The sequence below is a fragment of the Paroedura picta genome, chromosome 16 (assembly GCF_049243985.1).
Source record: "Paroedura picta isolate Pp20150507F chromosome 16, Ppicta_v3.0, whole genome shotgun sequence".
Classification (NCBI taxonomy): Eukaryota; Metazoa; Chordata; class Lepidosauria; order Squamata; family Gekkonidae; genus Paroedura; species Paroedura picta.
In genome coordinates, this window is record NC_135384.1 from 26,600,468 (window position 1) to 26,620,003 (window position 19,536).

Genomic DNA, 19,536 nt, shown 5'->3' on the forward strand with positions numbered 1-19,536 from the left:
CCGTTCCCTCGCCTTCTAATTCACTGCGCTGTTTGTTTCCAGTTTAATCTGTAATTTTTTTCTAAGAAAAATCTCCAAAGCGAAGGTTGACATTCAGCACGTCAAGCCAAAGACGTACATCAAAATGCATCTACGCTACTGACGTCAAACGGGTTTAGCGGCTATTTCACTGCTGCGGGGAACCTTGAGAACTGTAGCGCTGCGAGGCAGGTAAGGTTTCCAACTCCTGACTGGGGGAGGAGCCTGCAAACAGTGGGGTTTAGAGAGGGGATTGATCTCTGCAGGATATGATTCCATAGAACTCACCTTCCAAAGCAGCTATTTTCTCCAGGTGAACAAATCTCCATCGTCAGAAGATCACTTGTAATTCCAGGAGAACTCCAGACCTCACCTGGAGATTGGCAACTCTAGCTCGGTGAAGCTAAGGTTCCTAACAAAATTCCCAGCACTGACAACTGCCAAGGATTAACTGAGGAAATCCACCACATTTAATTAGGATAGAAACTCATTGGTTAATGCTTTAGCTATTGTGTAAGGCAGGGATAGTCAAATTGCGGCCCTCCAGATGTCCATGGACTACAATTCCCATGAGACCCTGCCAGAGGCTCATGGGAATTGTAGTCCATGGACGTCTGGAGGGCCACGGTTTGACTACCCCTGGTGTATGGTGATGTCCGTAATCTTACCAGGTTTCATCTGAGACCGGAGAACCCGTACAGGCTAGGAAGAGATAATGTAGTTTTTAAAAGAGCGTGTCCTTGAGCATGCACAGAATGCAAGATGCCCGGTTAACTACATCCAGTCTCTTCCATTCTGAGATTCAGGGGAAGGATCTTTGGGGGCAGGGCAGAACATGTGACTTGTACGAAATCTCAAATGCAGAACTTTCTCTTAATATTTGCTTGTACTGGCCATGACCCTGCTCTTGTACTAACATCTTCATGAAGGTTTTTCTGGCACAGGGAGATGGAATTGGAAAGGTTTCGCCTGCTTCATTTTTGGCAGTGGGTGTGCATCCATCCACCGGATTGCCAGCCTCCAAATATGGCCCAAAGTCCTCTTGGAATTACAACCGACCTCCAGAGTCCAGTGGCCAGCTGCTCCGGAGGAAATGGCAGCTTTGAAGGATAACTGTAGAGCATCATGTCCCCACTGAGATTTTCCCCCTCCCTAGACTTCATCCTCTGTAAGCACTGCCTCCATATTCCTAAACCCGGAATTGACAACACTAAGTAAACCGGGCTTCCTTAACCAGGGTTTGGTGAAACCAAACATGCTTCCTCACATGGTCCCTTCTAACCCAACCAAAGTACCTCCATCTTTGAAGGTTGAGTTTCAGGTGACTCTGCTCAAACCAACCTGTCACTGCTTCCAAACAACTGGCAAAGTTACCTGGGGGTGAATCCAGATGGCTATCCATCCGGAGGTAGAGCTGGGTGTCGTCTGCACATTGATGATGACCAAACCCCTGGATTAACTGGTCGTGTGATATTTGTTAAACGTTTAATTTAAAATATATATTAAAAATTACTTAACTCCCACCCGTTCAGGAAACCCTTCCAGGGCTGTCAAGAAACCCCAGAGTTTCATGAAACCCTGGTTGAGAAAAACCTGGCATGGAGGCCGAGGCCTTCATGAGAACATTAGATGAGCCATGCTGGACTAGACTAGTGGTCCATCTAATCCAGCATCCTGTCTCACCCAGTGGCCAACCAGCTCCTTGGGAGGGCCGGCAACAGGGCAGAGAGGCTGAAGCCTTCATATGAACATAAGAAAAGCCGTGCTGACAAATAATTTATCCAAGATGGATGGATGGATGGATGGATGGATGGATGGATGGAAGGAAGGAGAGTGAGAGAAAGAGAGAGAGAGAGAGGTAATGTTGAAGTAAGGCAGAGAATATAATTAATGATGGTGGATCACCCATGAACTCATTTGCCACTCCCAATATCAATTCCAGCCTCCAGTTACTACCTGGAGGTTAGCAACTGCATTTCTGCCACTAGTATAAATGAGGCCTACAAAATGACAGCGTCCAAGATATTTCAGGTCAAGGAATCATTTCAAGCCAGGTTAAGTTTGTGCATCTGCTCCAACATATTTTGTTGTTGCTATGGTTGTCGGCTTTTGGCACGTGTTTTAACGGTTGCTTCACTTCCCGCAGGCTTGTTTGCCACGAGCTAGCTAGGTTTGTTAGATTGCAAAATGTAGGGTGTAAAGGGGGGGCGTTGCTTTATGAGATGAGTCTGCAAGGGCTTCCTTCGTCGTTCAGAAACTCTTGCATTTCTGGTGCCTATTAAGGAAAGAGCCCAGGGCTAAGGAAGTGACCCTGGCCTGTTCTACAAAAAAAAAATTGGAATCTCTCTCTCCGCACTGAATCTAAATGGGAGCAAATAAATTTGTTTTGAATGAAGCCAGATGCAAACAAGACCTTTAAAAAAAAGTTAATGGAACATAGAAATGCCATGAAAAATGGGGAAGGGGGAAATTGACACCTAGGCAAGGAAAATCAGGAAGAATTTACTACCCTCTACTAAGGAGGTCAGTCTGGTTCCCAATTTGTCATTCTTATGCAGAATGGCCTAAGTCACCAATTCTTTAAATGGCTAATTTGGATTCTGGCAGGGGCTCATGGGAATTGTAGTTCATGGACATCTGGAGAGACATAGTTTGGCCACCCCTGCCCTAGGGTCTCCTCTGTCATTACAGGTTATCGCTATTATAGATGGATAGCTAAAGGATTTTGGATCCTGCATCTTACATGTCCTGGAACCCATTTCTCACATTCCTGCAGGTTGCTTCATTGATGCCACACAAAAGCATCATCTCTGTATTTTTCCTCTTGGCCTGGGAGCCATGCTACATTGATGCCTATGCTTTTGATCTCAGGGAGAATTTGATTATACCAGATCGAGATGAATGGCTCACCTAGCATGACAATTAATAAACTTCCTGGAGAGGCTGAAAAACAATTTTTTAGCCAGTACTTGACGGACCGCAACCAGGATTCAGTCTCCAGTTTGTTGACCCAATTCAGCAATTATAGGAAGAACTGCCACACTTCTAGGAACTTCTAATAAGGATCTTTAAAAAGCAGAGTCCAGGGTCTCAAGTTCATTATTAAAGGCCTCTATCCAGCCTGGGATGCTATAAAGCATAATGGGAATTAATTTCTAATTATATACTTTTAGGGCAGCCAATGCATTTTTATTACCACTTTGGTAATTATTACCTTTTTGAGAGCCAGAACCTGACCAAGGGCATACAGATAACTTTTATTTTTTTTAAGCAGCTTTCTCTGCATGTTCAAACTCTGCCAACACTTCTTGCCCCCGGGGGGGGGGGGTCTGATTCCCCCTTCCAGACACCTGGCCAGCAGTGAAGAGCAGCCCCAGAAAGTGGGAGACTCCCACGGGGGGAGGGGGGGCGCGTTCTGATATCCCTAGATGATAGCCACTCTGTGACCCCACTTCTGTCTGAATGTTGTTTCCTTTGGTCTCTGCATAGCTGCTGCTTCTTGAGAGCATTTTCTGTCTCACCCTGATCTTTGATGGTGGTAGTGGTGGTGGAAAGTCCTGTCAAGTTGCAGCCAACTTATGGTAACTCCATAAGGTTTCCAAGTCAAGAGAAGGTGTTTGCCACTGCCTGCTTCTGCAGAGCAGCCTTGGTGGTCTCCCAGTCAGATATTTACCAGGGCCAACCCTTGCTTAGCCTTGCGATGGCCTATGGCCTAGAACAATAAAGTTTGACTTGACTACTAGGGCCAACCCTTGCTTAGCTTTTGCAATCTGTCAAGAACAGGCTCGTCTCAGCCATCCAGGTGAGGACATTCCTAACCCTTACCACCTATTTTTTTAATCTCCTGTTTCCTGAGTTCCTCATGACGCTGCTGCACACCAAGCTATCTGTCAATTACAGGTATGCCCACCTGTCAATTACAGGTATGTCACACTTTTGGACCTGAACATCCTCGGAAAGGTAGCATCAGAACATCTGAGGTCTCCTGCTGGCTCAGTGGTCCATCTGGTCCAGCTTTTTCATGCAGTGGCCAATTACTTGTCAATTACTTGTAGTGAACACCACAATTTAACTCCATGTTGAGTGACAAACTCTGTAATTTTGTCTCTCCTTAATCTAGCAAGCAGGGATGGGAATGCTCTCTCCACATGCTGAGGACTAGTTAGGTTTATTATTATTTAACGTTCTAGGTCTGGACCAGGGGACCTGATCTTTGTCCCCCTAGAGATGTGCTATAGCTCCAGGATATCCCCAGGTCCCACCTGGAGGCTGGCGTCCCTTCGAGTCCAGAGATATCACTTGAAATGAAGCCTGAGACTGTGATTTTATGAAACTGAGGCTGATTTAATTCTGTAAAACAGCAAGAAAGCCATTTTTTTTTAATGTGTCCTGCTTGCAAACGGGGTGAGGAGTAGGGAATGGCACAGCTACGTCGTTTGCTTTCCTCAGGACAACTGATATTATTGCCTATTTAAAATTCAAAATCTTCCTTGTCGCATTCTGGCCTAGACAGATTAGGTTGGGAATAACAGAATGCTCTCGGTGTTTTAACTATTCCAGTGGAGGCCGAGGAAACAGTGAGTGTGCATGAATTGGGAACAAGCCAGAAGCTGTTTCCTCAAAGCCCCAGAAAGAAAACAAAATAGGAAAGCTCAGATTGATAGGGATCCTCCTCATGAGCATGCAAAGAGTTTCTGGATAGGACAAGTAGTAAATAAATCAGGAGAGGGAGAAGAAAGTCAGAGCTGGCGTTAGGGGGATTAAACAGGAAAAATAGTTGATTTTGTTCATCTAAAGCAGGGGTAGTCAAACTGCGGCATTCGCTGGCAGAGGCTCCTGGGAATTGTAGTCCATGGACATCTGGAGGGCCGCAGTTTGACTACCCCTGATCTAAAGCAGCAATTTGATGAAGGCATTAAGTGGTTCTGACCACACACCGCCTCCACTAGAGGGGGACATTGAGCGTTGTCCTCTGCTGCCTAGAAAAAATGGAGCCCACCATCTCTCTTTGCTGGCAGCCTTCATTTGGAAGGAAAGGTCTGTTTTCCTCATACCTCACAGTTTTCAAATATTACCCCTCAGCAACCATGGTGGAGCAGGCTATTTTTAAATGGATAGATTACGGTTATTTATATGTTATGGGTTGTTTCTTGCATTGTTTATGCGTTTTATGTAAACCGCCCTGAGCCTCCGGGGAGGGCGGTATATAAATAAAATAAATAAATTAGTTAGTTTAGGGCCAGAGAGAGAGGGAGAGAAATAACCTTTCCAAGTACCTTCCCTTTGCATCAGGCTCTTGATCAGTGATGGAGGAGGAGGAGGAGGAGGAGTTGGAAGGGGAGACCAAGTTCCCAAAACACAGAATTTACTTTTTCCTAGAAAAGCACCCCTCTTGCCAACTTGTGGCATCCAACCACCTTTGCCCTCCCTTTCCTATCTCCACCTCAGCCCCCCCCCCCCACCACTGCCAAGGGCTTGGGTTCGCCTTTGTCCCTCTGTAAAGGGCAGAGCCAAAAATAACAGTTTCAGAAGATTTTGTTCCTAGCACTGAGACAACACGAGACAAAAAATGTTTGCTCTCCGGGCTGTACATTAACCTTCCCACCCAGAGCCTCCTGCCAGGTAGACGGCATAAGCCAGGAGTCAGCACTTCCCGCTCACCCAGGTAGAGTTAAGATTTGCCACTCTGGATCACATCGGGTGTCCAGCCAAATGACCCGGGGAAGTGTCTAACAATCACATTTTTCTCCCGTTCTCCTGCAAAGGAGCTCCTCAAGGCAGTCTACATTACTCTCTGCCACCACCAACCCAGTTTATCCTCGCAGTAGCCCCATGAGGAAGGTTAGGCTGAGGTCACCCAGTCCCAGGTGTGCAGTCCCCCAGTGATCTTCATGGTGGAGCAGAGACTGCAACCCTGGTCTCCTCTCTCTTAGCCTGACCTTCAGACCTCGACTCCACCCTGACACTTACTGCAAGGTGTTTATTTATTTGGCTCATTTATATCTTACTTTTCTCCCCGGTGGGGAACCAAGGTGGCTTATGTAATTCTTTTCTCCTCCATCTTATTCTCACAAGAATCCTGTGTTAGGCTGAGGGTGGGTGACCGGCCTAAGGACATCCAGCGAGCTCCCAGGAAATTCAGCCCTTGTTCTAGGTGGCCAAACCCCTGTTCTAGGTCCTAGTCCGACACTCTAACCACCCTGGCTCTCCACAGACCATAATGGTAGGAGTCACCGTTATTTGAATTCATGCCAGTATGGTTTTAATGCTTTGTTTGCGTGGTTGTTATGCCTTCAGCTTCAACAATAAGTTCAAATTAGTCACCGTTACACTTTTGAAACCTTAGTATGTCTAGGTGGGCTCTGACCTGAATGATTTTGAATCTTAGAGGCTAAGAAAGGTTGCATTTGGATGAGAGTCTTCCAAGGAATACCAGACACGGAGGCAGGCAGTGCAAAACCGCCTTTGGAAATCCATTGCCTTGAAAACAGCAGAGAGACCTTTTTTGAACCATGGAGGAGACCCTGGAATAATTTTTCAGGCTTCAAGCAGCCCCGGAAGTGGTGACAGTCGGCCACACCTCCCTGCCACATCCTCAGAAGTGATATGCCACACACCAGTGACATCACCCCCTGTGTTAATGGGCTGGCAGGCAGGCTCCACCCCTTCACAGGTGCAGAAACCACAAGAGAATTCACACTCAGAAAGGAGGGAGAGAAACCATGAGAGACCTCATGCTCAGGAAGCAGGGAGGGGGAGCAATGGAAGCTGCTGGCCCCCCAGCTTGTGGCCAAGTCCATGAAGGCTGTGAGTGTCCTGCATAGTGCAGGGGGTTGGACTAGATGACCCATGAGGTCCCTTCCATGATTCTATGATTCTAAGGCAGAAGGGAAAAGGCTGGAGAATCCCCTCTTGACTTCCCATGGACCCCTGACTGGGAATCCTTGATCTAGAGGGTTGCCACAGGTCAGCTGTGACTTGATGGAGTGGGGAGGGGGAGGGATCTATAGCTAGAGTGAAAAAGAAGACAAAAATGTTGCACATGCTACCTTATCTTTGTAGGTGCAGACTTCTGCACAACGACTATAATGTATGTAGAAATGCAGCTCACTATAGGCTATTGTGCCCTGCTCAGTTGTCACACAACTCTTTACAAAAAATCTTCTTTAACTAGATTTTGAAAAGGAAAAAAAACCCGACTCCAGCTAATTCCACTGGACAGAAGCAGAACCTGTCTATGTTAGAGGACGGGCCTTAAAGAAGAGTCTGACCTCAAAAGAAAGGCTTTATCTTTATCTCTTTATCTGCCTGTGCTGATGAAGTTAATGCTCTGGTTGCAATAACTAGTAACCACTGGGACAGCCAGGCGATCCCCAGGTATTTATTTAACAGGTAGAAATCCCAAAAATTACAGAGTTCTGTTGCAAGGATTTCTGCCTGAGACCAGCAACTTTTCTCATGATAAGCAATCATCCAGCCAAGGCTTCCTGGAGATTTCCCAGAACCAAAGCCATGCTTATAGGGGGCTGATAGACAGAAATGCCCAGGATTTGCTGGTACATCACAGATCTACCTCTGGCATGATCTTTCATACTGCTTCTCATTCACTCAATGCAATGTTTCCCCCCACCCCAGTCAAGTCGGCCCATTTCTGCACGCACAGCTCTCTTTGGATGATCACTGAATTAGTACTGGTGGGCCTTTCATTCGAATTCTGTGCTTTCTCTCTGCACCTTTTTTAAAAATTCGATTTTCTCTTTGGTGTCACTGAGTAAGTGTGCTGTATATCACTGAGAAGAAACGGATAGTCTCACAGCACTGGAGGTTTGGGAAGTGGGAGTGGTTGGTCGTTCCTTAGTGGTCAGTTTTGTGTTGGACATGTTTTTGGAAACGGTAGGAAGAGATACTTCAAGCTGCATTTACTGTCCAGTATCCATCTTAGCAGAAGGGTCTCTTTCCTGCTTCGTTGTTTACATTTCCTATCTTGTCATTTTATTTATTTCTTTATTTTTTATTTCTTTATCTTTCTTTCTTTCTTTCTATTTATTTATTGCATTTGTATACCGCCCTCCCAAGACTCAACGTTTTTAAAAGAAATGGAATCCATTTAGCAATGCATTACTGCCTCACAAGGCTCCAATTCCTGGGTTTTTTTTTTAAAGCACCAGGAAAAGCTTTATATATCTTTGTTTCTTTTCAACGTTTTTAAATGAGATCTCTTTCCTTTTAAATTTGAACACGCCAATTGACTCACCCTTTGGCCTCGAGTGCTACAAGCTTTTTATTTCTTGTATTCTTGTATTTTGGTCGATGACCGTATCGATAAATTGATATCGATACTGAAACATTCCATAACGCCAGATCAGCTCTGCCAGTCGGGGTCAGAGGCCGCCTGACCGTAAACGCAATGTCACCGATCTCAGTAACCAGGGTTGGGAAAGCTGTTTGTACCCACTGATTGAGGAAACCCCGGTTCCAGATTCGCTCTCAAAAAGGATGTTCTTCGGATGCCCCAGCTGTTTCCTGGAGGTCTGACCTCCCTCATTTCCACGGGCGGCAGGAAAGGGGGCTTCCTGTTGCAACTTCCAAGGTTACATCCTTTAGGATGTCGAGCAAAACAGAGATGGAAACAGATTCCAGCGGGTCGCTGTGTTGGTCTGAAGCAGCAGGGCACATTTTGAGTCCAGTCAGGCACCTTGAAGACCAAGAGAGCTTTATTCAAGGAATGGGCTTTTGTGTGCATGCACAGTTCTTCAGATGCAAGCGCCTTTAAGACCAACTAAGTTTTATGTCATTGTATCTGAAGAAGCACGCATGCACACGAAAGCTCATACCTTGAGTAGAACTTGGATGGCCTTAAAGATGCTGCTGGACTCAAAATTTGTTGAGATGGACACTGAATTTCTGACCACCAGTGGGAGGTGATTAATTTTTAAAAGCATGCTGACGTTCAAGGTCTTAGGCCCAATTTACCAGAGCCAAGATAAAAAAAAAATCAATGTGATACTGCTGGAGGACAAAGGTAGGCTAGGGTGTAAAAATCAGAATTCTGTGCCCCATTTGCATGCATCCTGCATAATGTATAAATCATGGGGCAGGCTTATTAACTGAGATGAAGACTTAGTCCTGAATACCAGATATCCTAATGAACTCTGTCTCGCTTTTAAGATTTCACCACTCTGTTTGCATCCATGAGGACTAGAAACTTGCATTCAAAAAGATGAGGGTTTTAAGTCAGCCGGATCCTTACCTCCCTTTGTATACCTTTTTTTGTTCCTTAAACCACACAGTGAAACATTGAAAAGACTTGATTGCACTTTTCCAGTTCTGAGATTAAGTCCCATTCTGAATCATCCTTTTCTCAGGGAGGGACAAATGCTGAATGCAGAACAAAACTTACTTGTTAAAGAGAGTTCTTAAGCCGTATTGGGAAATCTAGTCCTGTAAGAAGCAGTGTCCAGAAACTGTTTAATAACGCGTGGTGTCTCTCTTTTTGCACGCAAGGGTCGCCAAATCCTGAGCAAAATAATCCCTACTTTGTTTTGCCACATACCCAATTGACAGTTCATCTGGACACCAGAATCGTATCACTTTACTCTGTAATTAATTAAATAGTTTGTTGATGAGCTACATTTGACTCTGTGGCTAATCCTCAGGCCACAAAACAAACTGTTTCACTTTACATTCCTGGGCTGGGGAGTTTCTGCTTTCCTCTGGTCTCCCACATAAAGGGGGGGAAATGCCCTCCCTGCAAGTAGAAATTTAAGATACCAAGAAAGATTTGAAGCAAGTTGGCTCCCTGCTGGGCTGCTTTTCTACTTGCAGTGAGTTGGGGTCATTTGGGTTTTTTTGTTTGTTTGCATTCTTCTACATGTTTCAACCAGTGTTTAGTTCTTCCATGTTTAAGAGGCTTTGAATTATCCTGGACAGTACGAGGGATCCAAAGTAACACAGCCTCCAAGGCAGATTACTACCAAGAGAAAACTCTTGCTGGAATGCTCGGTTGGGATATTATTAGCTTGGCAGCAGCCCAATAACCCTCTTCCCTGCTGGCTCAAAGTCATCCAGGCATTCGTTTTATATTTTTAACTTCCTTACATGTTGCATTTCCTAGGTCTTTCTTCACGTATGTATTGTTGGGTTTCTGGAAGAGAGCCACACAAGTCTGACCTAATCAGAGGAACTAGGAAGTGGGCAGCAAATCAAACAAAGGGCAAACAAACAGGGCAAGGTCTTCCCCCTTGGTGCCACCGAGCCCCAGGGCTAGAGGTTGATGGCCTTCAGAGACTCGTTTGGATTGGGGCCATTCCCCAAATCGAATGCCTGTTCCAAGCCACCTCTGGTCAAAAACCCTCAAACCCCCTTTTCATCTTATATATTTCTGATATTAACAGCTCACGGGGGTGAACAAGCGCATAGGCATTTGTAATGTTATAGAGCAGGGGTAGTCAAACTGCGGCCCTCCAGATGTCCATGGACTACAATTCCCAGGAGCCCCTGCCAGCGTTCACTGGCAGGGGCTCCTGGGAATTGTAGTCCATGGACATCTGGAGGGCCGCAGTTTGACTACCCCTGTTATAGAGCCAGGGCGGTCAAACTGTAGCTCTCCAGATGTCTATGGACTACAATTCCCATGAGCCCCTAGTGGGAATTATAGTCCATGGACATCTAGAGAGCCACAATTTGACCTATATAGACCTTTTAGTCAAAGTCTACTGTGTGTACAGATTACAGTGTTGGGCTAAAATATTAACAACCAGTCCCTGCAGACAGCCTATTTTATCTCACAGATAGGATTAGCGAGGGGACAACCACTATTTTTTGAGGGAGGAATGTTATTAAAGAGCCAGCGTGGTCAATGATGGGCCTGGAGGGGGTGGGTCCCCAGTTGGGCGTGTCTCCACTTACGTTTCCCAACCATATTCTGCACAATCACGTCACTGCTGGGGTTTCTCGGAGCCTGAAGAAGGTTTCAGGGGGTTCTCCATGGTAAGAAAGCTGAGAAAGGCTGCCTTAAGCCACTCGTTCTCAGCCCTAGCCTACCCCGCAGGGTTGTTATGAAGGTGAATGGGAACCACGTTGTAAGCTGTTTGGATTCCCAATGGAGAGGAAAGCTGGGTTTAAATACCCAAAGAAATAATCAGATAAAATCTGCTTCTCCTGCTGTTTTGCACACTAACCCCTGGCAAGTCAGCAGCCACACCTCGTGAAAGCCTCCACCATTCTGGGGTTGGGTGGGGGAACAGAGGTTACCCCTCGACACCACAAATCCGGCCTCGAGCCACTTACAGGCTTTTATCCTTTGGTAACCTTAGCCGGAAATTACAGATCTCTACGTTGTTCCCATTGACTATGCCTAGCTGTCTAGCCTAGCATATTAGGCACGGACACCCAGAAAGCAGAAAGGAGGCCTTCCTCCTGAGTTTTATCACCTCTCTTTTCTCCACCCACTACCAAGTCAGGCGGGTCAGAGAAGCATTTCCTGAAGTCTGTCTCCTATTTAATTCCTCCAAATCTCTGTTTCTGTCTTGGGAGGGGGCGGGAGTTGACCATCCCTTTGTCTAGACCTATTAGCATCTGTATGAAGGTGGGCTGAGGTAATTCTGAAAATACCAAATTATCTTCTCCCCTTCCTGCCTCTTCTCTGCTCGGAGAAATGGGTGGGGCTTTTAAAACTCAGATTGAAAGTCTTGCCCCTTTCCTGCCTCCTGCACTTCTAAAAACACTTTGCATTCGCACCCGGCACCACAGCGAAGAGTCATCGAATGATTCAAATGGGTCACCGGGTTGGTCTGAAGTAGCACAATAGAAGCAGAGTCCAGTAGCACCTTTAAGACCCACAAAGATTGATTCAGGGCGTGAGCTTTCGAGTGCTTGCACTCAAAAGCTCACGCCCTGGATAAATCTTTGTGGGTCTTAAAGGTGCAACTGGACTCTGCTTCTATTGTGTCATCGAATGTTTCGTCTCGGTTGCATCTGGCGAGAGCTGCAACATAAAACCCAACAGTGTTTGCCGTCTCTGGAAGAACAGTTCCGAGAAAGCTCTGTTAGGGAAACCGGAGAACATGAGCGTTAGTTTCAAAGGCTTCCCCACCCTCCAAAAAAAGAAAAAAAATAGACTGTATTTCATCAGGGACGGACAAGTTCCAGGAAACGGGCACTGTCCCTGGAAAACCAAGATGAATTTGGCATGCGGGACACGCTGTCACTAATCCCCCCCCCCTCCGGCATCCTAACCGCTAATAGATGACCCTGGCTTCAGCAAGTCATCTATGCAACAGGGATGGAGCCAAACAGCCCACCAAGACGACCCACCATTCTGGACACTGGCGTTCCCTCTCCCAGCTCTTATGATTTCTTCTTTCAAGCCGTGCGGAGGGCCATATTGCTGGGGAGGAGAAGGTCAACATAAATTCTTCCTCTCCTCCAGGCTGTTATTTGTTGCACTGGGAGGGGGGGGATTAGAGTTCACCCTCCGTTGCAGAATTCCTAGACTGCACACGAGCATAAATTGAATGTCTTACAGTCCTTGCCTCCACTGCGTATCTATCATGCCGGCAGTAAGTCCTGCCAGTAATGTCAAAGATACTTTACTTGGCTGCACCCCCACCCGTTGCTCCTGCTTCCTCCACACTGTACACACACACACACCCTACAAATGCAGCCATATTTTCGCCATCAGATCACAGCTGATTTATGGCAGGGGCTCATGGGAATTGTAGTCCATGGACATTGGGAGAGGCACATTTCGGCCACCCCTGCCATAGAGTTTCAAGGCAAGAGATGCCTCTGCATCCTTGGTGGTCCCCGATCCAAATGCTAGCTAGGGCTGGCCCCGCTTAGCTTCCGAGATCTGATGGCATCAGGCTAGCTTTCCAGTCCGTACACGACGGGGAATGTGCTTTCCATGTGCTTTCGCAGCTCGATTTCCCTGTGCATTGGAAGTGCATAATCCAACATGCGTACAATGGGCCCTACTTGGAAAGTGCATTCAAAGTGCATTCGTCAATCAAGATCGGTAATTTGGGGGTGGGGATTGAGTCCTTCTGCACATAAGGTACATAAAGCAGGGGCTCGTGGGAATTGTAGGCCATGGGCATCTGATGAGTCACAGTTTGGCCACCCTGTGCTACAGCATCCTTCGCACACGCTGCCAGGAGCCCATTCAGGGTGGAGCAGCCCCACACTGCAGGGGAGAATAATGCAGCCTCGCGGGTGGGGCCGATGATCCTATGGACCCTTCCTCTCCCATTAGCAAGGTCCTTCCCAAAAGGGTGCGATGCAAAAGCTGCGAAATGCCCTCCCTGGTATAAGCAGCCTTATGACACCTACTGGAGGCAGCTCAGGGTAGATCTAAACTGTTGCTGCTTCACACACACACACACACACACACACACCCCGCAGCAGCATTCGTTCGCTCTTAAGGTTGCTATGCTTTTGCCGGCACAGCCATGCAGTAATAGAAGAAGAAGAAGAAGAAGAAGAAGAAGAAGAAGAAGAAGAAGAAGAAGAAAAGTTGGTTTTTATATTCTGCTTTTCACTGCCCGAAAGACTCTCAAAGTGGCTCACAATCACCTTCCCTTCCTCTCCCCACAACAGACGCTCTATGAGGTAGGTACGACTGAGAGAGCTCTGATAGAACTGCTCTGTGAAAACAGCTCTAACAGGGCTGTGACTAGCCCAAGGTCACACAGCATGTGGAGGAGGAGCAGGGAATCACACCCAACTCTCCAGATTAGAAGCCTCCGCTCTTAACCAGTACACACGCTGGATCTCTCAAAGAGGAGGCTACCTGGGCGAACTCACCTGTTGGGAAGGATTCCTGCTACCATGAGGCTGTTAGTACTGCAGTAGGCCTGCTACAAAGAGGCAGTAAGATGGACACCTGTCCGCTTTCCATGAACCTTCATGCAGACCGTAAGGGCTACTATATATATGATTAGCCAAGCCCTGGATTTATTAGCCCTGGCACAGAAAAAAAAAACTGCAGAGATGTTTGTGCCCTGGGGAAGCACGTACTCAGCCGCTTCATGCTGCCCCAGGGATGCTTTCGGACCTTCGACCCTCCCTCCTGGTCTTTACAGATCCAGGCTTGGCTGAACCAATGGAATCCTCACCACCACCACCTGCAAGAAGGGGAGGCACGCTTTCCTGCCTGTGTTTGTGACTGCCAGCCCAGAGCCGCCAGAGGGTGGCTGTGATTTCAGGTTCACCCAGCATGCAAGGACATTGGCGTGTGTTGCGCATGCAGAGAAAGAAACCCATTCAGCTGGACCCCAGAGGGAGCAACCACAAAAGGGACCGTGATGATGGCCAAGCCCAGGTGACCCGATGCAGGTGTTTCTTGGGGACACCATTCTATACAGGAGAAACCTTTCCCCCCAATTCCCACATCTGTCCCGGCCTTGGATCCACAAATCCAAAACACAGCCGGGAATATGGAAATTGCTTCCAGAAGGGCGCGATCTCCTGAGCGCTTACAAAGTTTTAAAAACGCAAGATGCACAACAGGTGGAAATAAATCCACATGGCCCTCTGGGAGCCGGGGGGGGAGGGCAGTGCAGGGGAGCAGAATGCATTCCCCACACTCCCCATCTCTGCCCGGATCTGCAAACTGAGAGCCTTCTTCCCCACTACTACAAGAGAAAAACCACAGGAATAAACAGCTTTACAAGCTGATTGGATAGATGTATAGTGGGGTAAGTCTATCAATGGCTACCAGCCGTAGTGACTGAGAGGAATGTCCAAATTCAGAGGCACCAGACCTCCGAATCCCAGAGCGTGCAGGGGACATAAGGAGGTGGCCTCGGCCTCTTTGGCCATCCAGAGATGGGATGCTGGACCTGATCAAACGCTCCTTGTGAGTTCAGCCTGTAAAAAGGTAAAGCCAAAGGAAGTTTCGAACGTCCATCCCATCAGCGGCCGAGCAGGACGTGGGGCACCACCAACCCAGCCTGGAAGGGGACTCACACAAGAGAGGGCAGGGACTGAGACGATGCCAGGGGATGGAGAGGGCAGCACCTGGCAGGTAGTCAGAGCGGGCACTCTGACGTCCATCCAGCCCCAGCCTTGAGCCCTCCATGAAAGGCACCGCAAAGGAAGCTGTCGGTTTTGCATTTAGGGAATGTCCCTTATAAGGCATCCTTGGTGTCCTGGCTGGCACAGGGAGTCTCCGGACGCTGCGCCCACCCGCTTGCCCCCCTCCCCCTTTCCCCCCTTACCTGTCGACTGGAGGCTCTCCTGGATGGCTTCCACCTCGGCCAAATCCATGCACACCCCCTGGCCGTGCATCAGCGTGTGCAAGGGCTTGTCCACGCCCCTGGGCGGGTAGCAGCGCAGGCCGGAGCCGCAGCGCGCCGTGTAGACCCCGCAGGGCATCCCGCGGGCCAGGGCGCAAGTGGCGCAGCAGCCGCAGCCGGGCTCCTGCACCAGCTCCTCGCAGCCCACGGGCGCCCTGCAGCGGGCCAGCTTCTCCTCGGCGCACGGCGGGCACTGGATGGCTTCCGGCCGGGCCAAGCCCACCTGGGCCAGGAGCAGCAGCGTGACGGGCACGGTGCCCGGGGGCATGGCCAGGGTGGGCATCGCGGACGGCCAGGGGACCCGAGCGGCGGCGGCGGCAGCAGCAGCAGAGCTGGCAGAGCGGAGCGAGGCGAGGCGGCACTCCGGCGAGGGGGAAAGTCGCCACTGGAGGCGGGGGGCGCCCGCCTCGGACTTTATACCCCGCGCTAGCCACACCTCCCCGCCGGAGGGAGCGACAGAGGCAGCGGCAGAGGCAGCGACCGCGGCTTGCCCCACGGCCGAGGGAAGACCTTATTTGCCCCGGCGAAGGAAGCCCAAGGGCGGCCGCCGGCAGGGAAGCCCCCCCAGCGCCGGGGGGAGAACAAAGAGCTCGCGTCTCCGGTTACTTGGGGGGCTCCGGAGGGGGCTCGGCCGCCGGGGGGACGCGGGGAGGGAGAGGACGGGCCGGCGCCGGTCCCGGGGGGGCTCTGGACGGAACTTTAGGGGAAGGGGAGCCTCTGCGTGGCAGGAAGGTTCAGGCTCGGCCAGCTCCAGTTAAAAAGCACCAGGCAGGAGGGGATGCTGCCAGCCGGAGCGGGCGATACTGTGATTCATTATAAGGCAGTGCGGGGGGCGGGGGTGCATAATCAGACCGAAAGGGCCACCTCGCTCCGCTCTGTCCCCGGCAGAGAGTGGGGCAGGCGACGAAGAGCACAGGGGAAACGACCGGCCATGGGATGCGAGCGTGGGGTGCGATCTGGTGAGCGGGGTTGGGTTGCCCGCTCCCCCACATGCAGCCAGAAGGGCTAGCTGCAGTCCTCTTAGAGCTGGTCCCACAGAGCAGTTTCTCTCGGAGCTCTCTCAGCCCCACCCCCCACACAAGGGGGAGAGGATTGGAAGCCGCTTGGAGACTACTTCGGAAAGAGCACAGCGGCATATAAGAACCAACTTCTTCCTTGCCCAGTCATCGGAGAGGACAGGTCTCCCAACAGGTTGCTTCAAGCCAGTGATTCCCAGTGACAGATCTCGTTTGAAATCTCCCAAAAAATCTCTCGTTTGAAACGCCCCAAAAATAAGACAGGTCTGGTCACCCTAATCCAAGCTTTCATGAAGTTTCCCTGGAGTTTCTTGAGGGCCTTGGACGCTCATCAACTTCCCCCTTTCTGAAAGCCTGAAGAATGTTTCATGGATTTCTCAACAGTAAAAAATTTAAGACTGCCCTAAATCATCAGAGGTATACTGTCTTTGACTGTGGAAGTTCTATTCTTAAAGACTGTAGCGACTAGTGATTGATTGGTTCATCTTCTGTGGGTTTTTTGTCTAAAATCTTTTTAAAGTCTGTGCTGGCAAGCATCCTGATTTTTTGCAGGCGCAAATTCCGGTTTCTCGGACCTTTTATGGAAAAAGTGGAAATTGGGCACAAGTGTCTTGCCAGTCCCTTCCTTTGCTTTCAGCTAAGGGGCATGCAAATGGGGGATCTTGAGCATCTCTCCCAAAGAACAGGCCTGAGGCGCCCAAAATGCCCAGTGGGGTGTGACTCTCCATCTCACAATAAAATAGACAAATTAACCCCTTGAGGACATCACAGTGGCAAAGAGGAGAGACCATGAGTGAGGCTGCTCTGGACATGCATTCCAGTCTTTGCCAAAGATATATGTTTTTATCCAGATGCCCTCAAAGAGCTCACAGCAGCATGGAAAATCCCAACTCAGTCTGTTTCTCAGGGTTGTCACCCTCCAGGAAGAAAAGGGAGATCTCATCCCTCATCAGCTCCTCTCCAGACAGCAGAGATCAGTTCCCCTGGAGGAAAGGGCTGCTTGGGAGGGGGGACTCAGGGATGCCAGCCTCCAGGTGGAGCCTGGGGATCTCCTGGAATGACAGCTTATCTCCAGATAGGAGAGATCAGTTCCCCTGGAGGAAAGGGCTGCTTCAGAGGGGGGACTCCATTGCATTATACACCCCTAAGGTCCCTTCTCAGCCCCTAATCTCCAGGTATTTCCCAAGTGGGAGTTGGCAGCCAGGTTCCAACCCCTTGTTCATTTTGTTTCTTTAATAACGGAGGGGGGTTGGAGGAAAAACCCCTTCAGTGGTATTTCCCCCCCTCCTCCTTTCCTGGCTTGGGCTAGCTTAGGTGGGCTGCCTGGGTGTGTGTGCGTGTGTGTGTGTGTGTGTGCGTGTTTGTTTGTTTGCAGAGTAATCTCCTTTTCTGGCTTTCCCCTGCTTGCAGGGAGGCAGGTGCTGTCAAACTTTCCAAATCTTCAGGCACACCGCCCTCGTGTGGACAGAAAGGGTGTTTCTCGGGTGCAACAAGTGGAATGACCCCAAATCCCACAAAACTTTTTTTTATTTCATTGCATTCCCCACTCCCGCCCCTTCTCCAAGGGCAGCCTGCAGGGCTCACGCCCATTTGTGCCTTCACCACAGCCCTGTAAGGTAGGTCTGGCTGTGAAACAGTGGCTGGCTCCGAAGTTCTGGGCCCTAAAGCTTCAGCTGTGTAAGGAATATCACTTTTACAAGGGAGCCAAAAGCAGCCGGGTGGGGTGAGTTGCGGGTGGGGAAACAGCATGGTGAGGGAGGGGAGGCGCTAAAGTCCTTTCCTGCTGGGGGCGCAAATCCCTTTCCCAAACCTTGCCTACTCCAGACTTCATAGAGTTGGAAGGGACCTCCGGGGTCATCTAGTCCAACCCCCTGCAGAATGGAGGAAATTCACAGCTACTTGCCCCACAGTGACCCCAATCCCATGTCCAGATCATCCCCCCCAAAAAATAATAAATAACCCCAAATCCCTGGACAGTCTGTCCTGGAGGAAATTTGCCTCCCGACCCCAAATTGGCGATTGGCATTTCCCTGGGCACACAAGAAAGGGCCACAAGAGCCAAGCACCCACACAGTCCCTTCCACCCACCCACTTACAACCTGCCTAAGATCTCCAGGTGTTTCCCAAGCAGGAGCTGGCAACCCTGTTTCCAGCAGATTCGCTTGTCCGACCTATCCTGAACAGGACAATGGAAATCCAGTGATCCTGGGGGCTACCCAATGACCCACTAGTTGCAATCCTAGTGGGAGCTGCTGTTTTGGGTGGTCTCGTTGTAAAGCGTAATCTAGTGTTTAGATTCTGCCTTTCTTTAACAATCTCTACCGCACACCCAATTTTCCAACTTCCCTTCGAAATAAATTCTTAGTTAATCATCTCGGGGTATTCTAAAGCTTGCAGGGGAGGAATAATGCATGGAGATTCCCAAGGTCTTTTGACCAGCCACCAAGTTCTGGCCACCGTATCACCCAAAGGACATTTCTGAGCTGGAGGGGTTGGAGCCCCTTCCCTAGGAGGAAAGGTGGAAGATTCAGGGACTTTTCAGTTTAGAAAAGAGACGGCTAATCGGGGACATGATAGAGATTTATGAAATGATACATGGGGTGGAGAGAGTGGACAAAGGTTTTTTTTTTCCTCCCTCTCCCAAAATACTAGATCTCAGTTGGGCGGTGAGTTCAGGACAGACAAAAGGAAATACCGCTTGACGTAAAGAGTGATTCAAATGTGGATTTCACTGCCAGAAGATGCAGTGATGGCCACAGGAATAAACAGCTTTAAAGGGGGATTAGATATACAGAGGACAAGTCTATCAATGGCTACTAGCCGTGGTGGCTGAGAGGAATTGCCAAATTCAGAGGTACCAAATCTCTGAATCCCAGAGAGAGGAGGTGACAAAGGAGGTGGCCTCGGCCTCTCTGCTCTGCTGGTGGCCCTCCAGAGGAACTGGTTGACCCCTGTGTAAGACAAGATGCTGGACTAGATGGACTGGTCTGATCCAGCAGGGTTCTTCCGGTCTTCTTATGAAGGCCTCGGCCTCTCTGCCCTGTTGTTGGCCCTCCAGAGGAACTGGCTGGCCCCTGTGTGACACAGGATTGTGGACTAGATGGACCCCTGGTCTAATCCAGCAGGATCTTCTTGTGTTCGAGGATGAACCATGCATTTCTCTTTTCTGTTAACTCCAAATGGTGCACTTCCAGAAAATTTCA

The 19,536-nt window shown here is 49.2% G+C and overlaps 1 protein-coding gene across 1 annotated transcript in view; it reads right to left on the reverse strand.

Annotated features, from left to right (window-relative positions):
• Positions 1-15,713, reverse strand: part of IGFBP4 (insulin like growth factor binding protein 4) — a 36,574-nt gene extending 20,861 nt beyond the window's left edge. The window contains exon 1 of the mRNA XM_077312883.1: positions 15,240-15,713. Within this exon, the coding sequence (XP_077168998.1) occupies positions 15,240-15,600 (361 nt within the window). The 5' untranslated portion in view covers positions 15,601-15,713. The remainder of the gene's footprint in view (positions 1-15,239) is intronic.
• Positions 15,714-19,536: the final 3,823 nt, after the last annotated feature.